The 12,495-nt window shown below is 28.7% G+C and overlaps 1 protein-coding gene across 1 annotated transcript in view; it reads left to right on the top strand.

The window, feature by feature from the left end:
* The window catches only part of LOC111087755 (synaptonemal complex protein 2-like), a 128,285-nt gene that overhangs the window by 70,401 nt on the left and 45,389 nt on the right, over nt 1–12,495 (top strand). The window contains exons 17-19 of the mRNA XM_022395526.1: nt 1,318–1,375; nt 6,070–6,121; nt 12,197–12,264. Of these exons, the coding sequence (XP_022251234.1) occupies nt 1,318–1,375; nt 6,070–6,121; nt 12,197–12,264 (178 nt within the window). The remainder of the gene's footprint in view (nt 1–1,317; nt 1,376–6,069; nt 6,122–12,196; nt 12,265–12,495) is intronic.

Below are 12,495 nucleotides of genomic sequence, written 5' to 3'. Positions count from 1 at the left end.
AAACATAAGAAAATACCATAAATAAAAAAAAAGGTTTACTGTTATTTAGTTTGGTTCAAAACCTACAAAATCTTCATTGCTTTCAGGGAGCATTATAAATAGTTACGTTTTAAAAGGGAAAAAACTACTATTGTTATAAATAACACATTCAATTGAACTAAACTATGCATGCCTATTTAAATATATTTACACATGGCTTGTGTATATCGTATATATACATATATATTATTCATACCTTCGGTGTATAGGACGCAAGCAAATTTTGACATCAAATTTTGGGGTAAAAAAAGTGCGTTTTTTCCCCCGAAAAATATGGTAACTGTTTTAGTATTTTCCAATAAGAAATAAAATAAGACTAACTCTCTGTTTATTGTGATGCCCAACAAAAGTGTAACATTAAATTCTTTCAGTGCTTATAAACATTTCTTGTTGAGTCAGCTGAAACAGTGAAATGTTATAAACTATTTCCAAATTAGATCTTGTTGTCAAAGAATAAAAAAACAAAGAGAGAGGGAGAGACAGTAATTTTTGAAAAGGACTAAGTTACATCTGTTAAATGTTGCATGAAGAATAGTGTAATAGAAAATAATTGTCAGTACAAGGCTGTACACTTATAGAAACTGCACATCTATACAGGATGATTTATTTATGTAGAAAAATAACTGTAAATGGTTCAAACTATTAAATTTGTTGATTTGTGGACCCCCTGATTTCTAGAATGATAAAGAACTTAGACTAACAAAGAGTAAACTAGGTTCTATATCATAAAAGTGTAATTGCATTATTTTAATTCTAGATACAGAAAAATAATACCAATCAGGATTAATGTTCTTTATATAAACAGTTCATAGTGATGTGTCTTAAAAGTCAAGCTAAGTAAGCTTAGGATGCTTAACTTTCATTGTGCAAGCTCATAACTTTGTATATGTTTTCAACAGGCCAATTGACTTCAAGGTTGTGCAGAAATAAACATAAAAGCATTACTCAGATCCTACTAAACTACATCTCAGTGATTTCTCAGTTTTATGCAGTGTTACTGTATTTTGTTAGAGAAACTACTTGTTTTGGAAGCATGCATAAACATTGTTATGAAGTGAAAATAAACTTTATTTAAATTGTATATGGCTATTGCGATTGTTGAAAACAATAGAACATATAGAAACAGTACAATAGTAAGATAGCTGTCAGTATGCTACCTGTTTTAAGCATAAGTACATCAAATTACAACTCTAGGTTAGTTGTTCTGTTTTGAACCTAACTGATTACTAATGAAAAATGTAACTATCTACCTGTTCATTTTTATTTCAATCTAAACAGGAAAAAATGATAGATCAAGGAGAGAAGAGACAACTACTAACATTGCAAAAAATGTATAGTAAGTTTATTTTCAGATTTTTGTCATTAAATTTAGCTTGAGTTTGATTATCACTTTTGGAATGGCTGATTAATATATGAACAAATTAAAAAACTTTTCAAAAAAAGAAAGTAAATGTAGGGATGGCTGATATCAATCCTTCAAAAACAATGCAAACAAGATAATAGAATAAATTAAATTTAACTGTGATTGAATAGTTATATTTATATGATAACTTTTTTCTGTGCTATTGTATAGGGATGATACAAATGCCATCCCTACAATCTTGTTTGCATTATTTTTGAAGGATTGATATTAGCCATCCCTACATTTACTTCCTTATTTGAAAACCTTTTATTTATTTGTTTGCTTTTTTTTTATGGAGTGTTTCAATAGACATAGGAAGGTTGTATTCATAACCAACTTCTAAATACAATGAGGTTCCAACTGTAATATTTATTGTTTATATATTATTGGCTGGTAATTTGTATTTCACCCTGTACTTATGCTTTTTGAAGGAACACCAAATTTCTGTAAGAAAGCTGACTTCAAGGGATAATGATAACATAATTTACACTATAATTCCAGTGTATTATAATTTTTTTAAATTACTACGAGTTATTAATAATACTTATAAAAGCGGATACTCCGTTTGAAACTATGTCACCTCAGCAAAATTGGTATGCACCATCGTTTTGGTTTTTGAGTTATCATGTAATAAAAAAGAAGTAGAAGAAAGAAGAACAAGAAATTCAACTTGTTGCTATGATATTTACGGACATTCCCAGAACTTTTGTGACTCAGTCATCATATAGATATAGTTATAAAAGGAAACACTGTATAGTATTGTAAGGTTCTGATGACCTATTTTGATGAACAATCTGAGCCATCCCTACATAGGCAGTGCTGTTGCCTGCCTGATAAAGAATGTATTATCAAGATTTTAACTCTAGCAAAAACTTTCTTTTCTAGTTGTCTAATTAACTCTTTCACATTCAGTCGGTCAAAGTGTGCATGTCACAACCTTTCACAGAGTTACGTTCAAAATTTATCAATGTATAAGAATAAACTTGGCATCCAAATGTAGCTAATAAATCAAATTTGAATATTATATAAGTTTTAATTTTATAAGGAAATATTTTTTTAAACATCCTCAGCCTCGCTTAGTATGCAAATTGTGACATTTGCTCTCTAGATCTTCCCTCTTCACTAATTTATTTACTACTACTATGAGAAGTACAGAATTGAACGTAAATTACTCACTATAACATAATTATTACTCAGGCAAAGCATAATTTTTATAGCCTTCAATTTTATTTGGCTACAGACCTAAAAATCTAGAAAATCCGACCCCCCTTTTGCCATGTTCACCTGTAACATCCTCTCTCTCACAAACTGTTAATACCAGTCTCTAACATTTAACAATATACAATTGATAACCAATAGAAAGCCAAAGTTTTAATATATCAAATGACGTATTATATTACTTTGTTTTTTGTACAGAGAATTGGCCTTCAGTTCAAAACTTTATTCTCGTGAGGTTAGCTGAATTTTAAAGGATCTTATTGGGTAGTTAGAAAGCCATAAAAATTAAAATAGTTAAAGGACATTATCTGCATTCTACGTATTATTATTATTCTGTGTTCTAAGATGCATTATTTAACTAAGTAAAAACTAGTTAGTGTTGTAGTACCATTAGTATAAAAAAGTAGGATTAAGTTTCGTCAACAGCAATAAAAAAGAAGACTCAGGTAAGTACTGTATTTCTTGTTTTTCATGTGTTTTCTTTATTATTATAAAACTAACTAAAATGTAAAAATTAGAAACTTGTAGCATGGTTATGTTTGTAATTTTTTTAGGATTCCATAGTTTGTTGATTTGTCTATGGTATGGGTTAGTTTTCAGGTTTGGATATGAATTGCATTTTTGTTTTTCCATGTTTTTTTATGTTTAGTTGTGTCTGAGATATATACTTTGTTTCACCGTGTGATATGTCAAGTTTTGTAGGCTGTGTTATGTGAGGTATTTTTACATTTTTGTGACTGGTCTGTCAATTTTAGGACTTGTAAAATATAAAAAAAAAATTAGAGAAAATTGAAATGTGCTTCAGTATTAAACATTTGAACTGTGTAAAGTAACTGATTTTGTTATTCTTTAGCTGTAATTTGACTGTTTCGGTTTTCTTAAGAACTTTTACATTTGTTGTTTTTTTTTTCAGTTTGGGAGTTAAAGGTTGCATATAATTCATTTTATCTCATTAAAAATATCTCACAATAAACAAATTTAATAACCATAATGTAATGATATGTGTAATTTAGCATAATATTAACTTTGTTTAAAATCTATTAGAAAATGCATTCATCCTAATAATTTATGTATCCTTACATTAAATATTTTATAAATTACTTACTCACTATCTTTATGTTTGTCCAAACTGTTCAGAATGAGAGAATATTTTCAGTGTTGTATCCTATTTTATACAGGGCTCTTAAATGAGACTTCAGTAGATTTACTGAATTACGAACTAGAGTTAACCTTAAGTCACTAGATGTTGTGATTTTATAATGTAGTTTATTGTGAATCACAAGTATCTTTCATAGAAAATCACAATTAGGCATCTATATCTGAAATATTCTTGATAAACCATTTCTATAAAACTTTGTTTTTGGTCATTTAAACTTTGCTTGTCAATAATTGCTGTAATTTTAATAGTTAGCTAAAAGTTAGCTTGTTTTCATGTGAACTTTGAGAATATAAACTGTGATATTTCTTGACTGCCATTTGGTAGTAATGATAATGTTTTTACTACATCTTTATTATGTGAAAGTTAACTGCACCAGAGTACAATTATGTATATTGATAGTTTACACTGTGATTGGTTGTTATGTAACCAAACTAAAGTGTAACACATATAATACCTCAAGTAGTCATACTTTGTGCAGTGGTAATAGAAATAATGGCTCACAATACTGAAAATCCACAAGAGAAGTTGTGGTTGGTCAAGAATATTCCACACAAAACATTATGGTAAGATTTTCTATTTTTATAGAGTCTGTGTGTAAGAATGAATAGGATATGTGAAACTAGTGCTGTTAATAACAAAAGTTGTTGAGGTAGAAAACTAACATTTTTAAAAAAGTGATGCAAAGTATCTTAGATAGGTGAAGGGTGGATGCAAATCTTGTCAACAACTTTGCAAATGTTACTTCAAGGACAATAAGATACACGTCACTTTGAAATGGTTTAAATGGACAAGTAACTTTGAAAATATCTACATAGAAGAGTTGACCAAACCAAAAGGTTGAAATGGGCATTAAACCACAGAGTGGAAGAAGTACAGCTTTTTACATATAAAACCAAGTTTGATTTGTTTGGTAACAATTAATGACAGTTTGTTTCATGGTGGAGAGGAGAGTAGTATAATAGTCAATTAATAACATCTGCAATGTATCGTGGTGAGAGTTCAGTACAAGTCTTGGTTTGAACTTCAGTCAGTTGTGTCAGTGATCACATACACCAAACTTATGACACCCTGAGGAACGTGACTCATTAGGAGGGGATTTATCTTCAAATAATACAGTGATCCCAAACTTCTTGTGAATTTGATGGTAAAAAAGATAATGGAACATAGATATATTTTAGTCTTTACTAAGTTGCGATATGAACATATTTGGTTCTATCTGGGGAATGAAAAACATTGCCTGAAATTTGTAGAGCCATACATAACATATGAAACAATATTCCACAATGTTATATTGATAAACTGTGTGACACTATAAAAATTAGTTGTAATTCTCTGTCTAAAGGAAAGGGTTCCCACATAAAATACTAGTGCGTTGTACAATTTATTCACTTTTTCTTTGTGTGTTTTCTCTAATAATGTTTTGTAACATTAATAACTTCACCATCTTGTTGCCTTTAAACAATTATTAACTGGTTATGGAGCAACAAATAAACTGTTGTCCAAAATCACTAGTCAATAATTGTTTTCTACCCTCCACCCTTCTTCCCTTTTCAGTTTTACTAAACCTAATTAGTTAGTGCTGTTGCATAGTATATTTAGTCCATATGTAAATCTTAAAGTATAACATTTTGTTGAAGATTTTTGATCTCGTTTTAAGAATCAATAATAAATCAGTAGGACTTAGAAATTGTTTAATTTTTAAAATGTAACAGCCCATCGTCATGTGATCGCACTAATAAATGTCTAAAATATGCACCTGTCTAGCTTCAGCATGAAATTTGCCTAGAATTCTGGAAGATTTTTGATGTTGTTTGTAAATTGAGTTTAAATGGATCAGCTTGTTTTCACTGTGCTGTAAAAAAATTGTCATCTGCAAGGTTCTGCTGTGATGTCATTCATGCATGACAACAGCCTTGACTTCCACATGATGTTCTCTCAGCCAGTCATGGCAAAAAAAATTCATGCATGAGGATGGGATAATACTCATTTTTTGTTGTTTCTGTATGTTTATCATTTTTGTAGTTCTATAATTATTAAAATTAACATGAAGGAGTTCTTAAAGGCTGTCTTTTGGACCCCCACCCATAGCAAGAATAAAAGTTTTAGTTCACTCTTTTCTTTAAGCTATTCTATAGTGCTAATCTCCACTGTTACCATTGATAACTGATTCCTTAAGTCAATCACCTGTTAGAAAAATTAAGTTGGCTTATGAAACTATGTATTCAAAATAAATATTTTATTTTTTAAACAGCACGTTTACAGAAGATAGTGGTCTTGGAAGTAGTGTTTCAGCTAAAACTCCAGTAAGTATTTTAACCAAATACTCTATGGTATATAATTGTTAATTTGTATCAACTTATAATAATAAAAAAGGAGTATCCTAAAGGTGAAAATATTATCAATGATTTTCTTGTGCAAGTTTCAAATAATTTTTATTACTCCATGATATTGATTCATTATTTATCTACAATAACAATACTGTAACAGACTTCCAGTTTAAATAAAAAAAACTTTCTTGAAATTGTATTTATATGTTATTACATCTTCACAACTCCAAATTCACAAATGCAAATATATATATATATATATATATTTACATTTCTTAATGACAGGGTTGTATTATTTATTTGTTTGTCCAATTCTATTCATAATAGTAAAAAAATGTTTAAAATTTGATGTCCAATGATCCATATAGATTCTCACTTTCATTATCAGAAGTCTGTATGACTTATTAATGTTCAGTTTAATTAATACATGATAAAAAGTTCAGCTGAAAACATTTTATTTATAATTATATAGTTTTCTTCTTTGCAAAATTCTGCTTTTATTAGAAAACATGAAAGGTTAAGAAATAGCTAGAACTGTGTATATACTGGAGTGTCCCTTACATCTAGCATCAATTTCAGTGATTCTCAGCTTGTGTCAGACACTGGTGCTAGTAGAAGTGTAAGAAAATGAAAAAAGTTTAAGAACACAGTAAATAACAAAGACCAATTTGAGAAACAAACGTACATTATGAAAACATTAAACCAAACAGAATTTGTTAAAATTACTTGAGTCAGACTTGTCTTTTTGTTTTTGATGCCTTTCGCTGCTGTGGTTGTTTCTGTTTCTTGCATATACCACCTCTTTATCAACCTCTTTAATAAAAAATCTAATTTTAAAATAATGAGGTTGCCCAAAAGTCAATTTTTAGTATGTGACCCATTAATTGCCAAAATGTTTGATATTAATTTCAGTTGCATATGTTCAGCGTAAACATTTTCTGAAAGTGTTTTGACTTTACGTTTAACATAAATTACAGCCTTTGCTTATTTTAAATGTGTTTACCATAGGTATTTGGAAGATAATATGCAAACATAATATAAAATCATGAAGAAACCTGTGTTACTTAAATTTTTTGTTAAATAAGATCATTCATATTATATGTATAGGTAGGTTGTTAACCAACTTGTCAGTAGATTTAATAGGATATTAATAAAGACACCATCAGTGGTTATTGAAAGTACGTACATATTTTGTCTTGTACTGGTTTTAAAAATTACATGCTTGGATTGTTATCTGAGTGATTCTTCATATACATATTAAAATGTAAAAATTATTGTAACAGTAGTTAAGGATATTATCCTGTTTGGATATAAAATATTACATGTTTCAAATAATGATTGCTCCTTAAGTGTTTTATAAGCTACATGTTTTAAACTGATTTTAGCCCTCTAAGACTGTATGTTTCACAGGTTTTTTTACAAAAGGTCATAGTAAAGAATGTATAATGTGGTAAATCTTTCACACATTTTGAACCGTTTTTCACCCGAGTATCACTTAGTATAGCTAAAACAAACTTGCTTTGTTAATTCTGTGTAATGATATAACTTTTTTTACACATTTACAACAGTTTTTATCACTTGTATTTGCAACGGATCATACCTAAACAAAGAACTGCTTAAATGTAACATAATTAAACTAAACTACATTTTTATGTAATACTTGTTACGTTAATATATTTTAAAACCAAATATGATCATACTGAAGAAATATATGAAGTAAACTGTAGAGAGAATATATATATTTTGGAGTAGTGTTATGCCAAGCTTCTTAGTTTGAGATTACTTTTCTCATGTCATCAACCATATTTTCTGTGAATGAAATAAATCAACATAATGAGCAGATTGTAAATCATAGCTGGACCTTTAATAATAAGATTAAGTATTTATTTTTTTAGGTAGCCTTACAAAGAGATCCAGTTTGAATTAGCTTGTCAAACTGGTGTCATTTTGACTAATAAATTTCTTAACGATATATGTTCAGCTCAATATTGTTTTGAAGAACATCTTTTGGTTTAAAATAATGATTTTGTTTCTTCAAGTTTTATTTAAGAATACAGCTTCTTTTGTAAATATATAATATTTATTGTTTGAAACAAAATAAAAGAACCAATAATATTGATGGGTAGAAAAGAGTGCAGAAAAAACAAAGTTGGTATCTTCAGTATTTTGAATTATCATAGTATTTCATTTATATATATTTACAATATAAGTCATGTTATAATAATTTAACTTTTTAATTATATCATTCCAATAGTTGTTGTAATAAAATACTTACACACCCTTTTTTCTTGTTCCAAACCTATTTCACCTTCAGTCTCTGTTTATAAGTCTTTTTTTTTATGTCATAGCTTTTTCTCCTTTTTTTACATCTTCAACATACCCTAAGTTTTCCTCCTCTTGTGTTAAGAAGGCTTCTTTGTATCCTAGACTCCCCATTTTTCTCTCCTTAAGTATCTTGTTTACTGTAGGTTCTTTAAATATTGCAGTCCTATGGAAGCCTTACAAGCACAGTTAAAAAAAGGGTCCTCATTTTAACACAATGAAACAAAAGGTGTGAAACTTGGAATTTTAGTATGTATTATACGATTGCAAATGTTTCAAAAATGGTTATGGTTATATTTAAAATTCATGAAATTATTTTTGTATGAAGCATGTAAAAAATTTTAAAGTTAATGCTAGAATTTTCTACTTTTTAGCTGTTTCAATTGGAAATCTTTTCAAATTAATTGTTAATTTTTTCTGAGGTAGTTGAAAAATCTAATACTTCCTGAATTACAACCTTATATTATTTTGTAAAAACGTTTCGGATGTTAATCCTGACGATAAGAAAATGAAATTGTACAAAGAAATATTCAACGGGCTAAAAATTCTTTCTAAAGATATGTTTACAAGAGACTTCTGATTGTTATTTGTTATAAAACTGAATATATTTCCTTCATATACTTGTGAGTAGATTACAAAAAATATTAGTTAAAATATTAGCATTAATTAATAGTTATTAATATGGAAATATTGATGTTTGAATAGACATATGTATTTCTATTTTTTGGTTAAAAAGAACCAATGATCACCAAGCCTGACATATACCCTTAGGCCCCTCCCTGAGAGTGACGGGGGGGGGGGGGTCTTACTCCTATATGTCACCCCTGGGGGTCCCTTTGCCCTCTTCATAAGTTGTAGCCATTTATTCTGGCAGCTAGCCAATTATAAAAGTTTGGTAATTCATATATATATATATATATATGTTTACATACAATACTGGAAATAATTATGGAAATGGTGAGGAAAGACAAAGACTACAAGACTTTATCTTGTGTGTATATGAACTACACCAGCATGTAATCACGTGTTCATAGTTTACACTGCATTTAATTGTCATCGTATGTATAGGAAACTGCTTTAAGGCTGACACAATGACAAGAGATACTTCTGGATTTTTTGTGTTTGAGTTTTCTGATTGACCAGTTACAGAGAGAAGCTGAAATGTGAATGTAGTTTGGCATTTTCAAACTCATTTGCTCTGATCTTGAGAGAGCCAAGATTAGCCATGGAAGCCTTGTCTTTGTTTTATATTTTCCAATTTTTACTTAAATACAGTTATCCGCTTACTTTATTTTTCACGTCACAGTGTAATAGTTGTATCTGTAATAGATTTGTCTTCTTTCTGAGTTCAACAAATTATTTCATCTTTATTTTAACTTTGCTGTGTATTGTCTATTTTGTGTTTTTACCATTACTAATCACCCCACGTGTTCTTCCACATGATAGACTTATTCTTGAAATCACCACAAGAGTTTTTTTTGTAGACTTTTAGTGCAATTTGTTCAAAATGGTAGATCACATTATGTAATTTAGACAGGCTAACTTGATAAAATTGATTTTTATATTGTATTTGGTGATGGATGTAAAAAAAAAAGTAATTAATTTAATCTAATTGAATATATATAAATTGTCCAGCAAAAGGATAACTTCTAAGAACCATGAGTTAAACATGCAAGCTTAGCAATATGGATTGCAGTGTAGTTTAGTGAATGAGATCTTGTTGGTGCTTTATAAAAGTTCATATTAATATTTTATTTGTGTCTTGAGTGAATGTATTAAACCAGACTGTTGTATGCTTATTTTGTATCACCAAATTGGTACTTTTTTTTTTTTTCTTCTTCTGAAGAAACGTTTATTGAATGTGATTTTTTTTTTTTATATTTTTGACAGTGCATGTAGTTACAAAATGATTAACGTTAGCATTTACAAAAAATTGATGACATTGGTACACTTCGGTTGCTTTTTAAATTAGTAAACAGAAAATGAAATGTAATTTTTTTTCAGTGAGTCAATAGATACAAATTAGTTTTATATACCACTGCTTAAAAGGCTATTTCACTGTTCTTTTTAAAAGTTAAACAATTTATATATCGTATGTATGGTGGTTGTCTTTTACTCACCACAGTGAATCTGTATTTATATAGGAATCAAAAAATGTTAAAAGTTTGCACATTGTTCAATCATTTTAGTGAGTTGTAAAAGCAAGTTAGCCTTGCTTAAATGTTTGTTAAGCTTTATCAGTTATATGTTGGATTAGTCAGTGAAAGACTATCTAAGTAAGAAGTATTATAACATATTATATTACAACATGCAAACTTGGGTTACAGCATGACAGATGAAATGGTTGCAAAGTTTATTCAATGAAAAAAGCATTAAGATATAAAGCTGCAAATTAGCACAAAATATTATCTGTTGTTATTGGTAGAATTTTCAAATTGTGTTTAAAACTTGAAAAATTGCTGGTAAACTGTCATGATTAGCATACTATGTAAAAAATTAAACAAAAGCATTATACGTAGGGTATTTGTTACTAACAGAAATGTTTGAAAAACTGTTTGTAATAGACAATCTTGTATCTGAACATGTGAAGTCCATTTTTCTTTTTTGATGGTCAAGAGGAAATGTGTATTTCTTTAGTGAATTAGACTACTCAGGTTAATGATTCACACTTTCCATTTCAGTAGTATATCTAATATTTTAATGATAGACCCACATGCATATTTTTTTTACATAAGCTGAGAACACATTGTTATGCCAGCAGACACTAACCATAGTTCTGTTTAAACAGTTTGATGATGACCACGGTATGGTGGTTTAAATGTTTCTTTAATAAAGAGTTTTTTAGATCACTAATGTTGAATGTATAACATTTAAAGAAGTGAAGTTCAATCACTATTAGTTTAAATTTATTTTCTTTTTTTTTTGCAGTGTTCTTAAAATGCAATAATACAAGAAGATATCTCTTTTCAGAAGTGTCAAATATGTGTTGTATTCTTTTTATTGTTATGTCATTATAATTGTAACTAGACTGTCACTATTATCAACTGTTAGAACAAAGAAGCTACTTTTTATTTTCATAAGTTAGGGGGTAATATAGGCTAGATTTGGGAGTGGTTAATGGTTTTGGGTGCAAAATTTTTGGCTCCCAAATTAAAAAAATCATGTCATGAAAAAGTTAGGCCTGAAATAATTAAAAACAAACGAAAATTTTGCTTAGGTTTTTTTCTCTATGTCATGTCTTTTGGTGTTTTGTCTTACCCCAAAACCCATCTGAGTAGATGCACAGAAAAATAACATAATTTTAAAGTATCTATTAGTTGTTTTTTTTAAAGTACCTAGTAGTTTTTTCACTTTAAGCACCCCAGGCAAATCTCAACTCAAATTATCGGCAAGTCTCTGCTATGTGAAAATTTGTCTCCTTTATGTTCGATTACTGCTACCAAAATTAATTTTCTGTATTACCCTCTGTAAGTTTTCTGCTTGTTTCAGGTATTATTATTTCAGGTTATTTAGTTGATTTTGCCTAAAGTACCTTTTTTGTTATAAATATAAAATATTAAAGGTTGTTCACAGTTGTAAGTGATAAAAATTAAAATTTAAATCCTTTAAACTCATTAACATAATTATTTAAAAGATGATTACTTTAATATTTCTTTACAAGTAGTATTGATTTTCAGAGTGACATTTTAAATGTAATTTTTACTGTTAAATTTCATTTTTTTCCCATAGAAATACAAAAGTAAAAATAATGCTGCACCTGCAAAGAAGGTTGAGAAAAGATGTGGCAGAATTTCCAAGTAAGATATTTGTTGTGCAGAATAACTTGATGAAATAATTATCGTAGTCTTGTTTTGATGATACTTTACCTCATCTCACATAATAGCTTTTAGGTATTAGCATTTAGATTTTCTTCTTATTTCTTGAAATCATGACAATTTGTATAGTTACCGACCACAATAAAGACAAGCTTGATTCTTATATTGTAAACTGTTTTGGTATTGACAATCTTTTGGTTGTATGTATGTGTG

The sequence above is a fragment of the Limulus polyphemus genome, unplaced genomic scaffold (genome assembly GCF_000517525.1).
Source record: "Limulus polyphemus unplaced genomic scaffold, Limulus_polyphemus-2.1.2 Scaffold2586, whole genome shotgun sequence".
Taxonomy (NCBI): Eukaryota; Metazoa; Arthropoda; class Merostomata; order Xiphosura; family Limulidae; genus Limulus; species Limulus polyphemus.
Note: the sequence above shows the minus strand (reverse complement) of the source record. Positions and strands in the feature narration are given on the sequence as shown.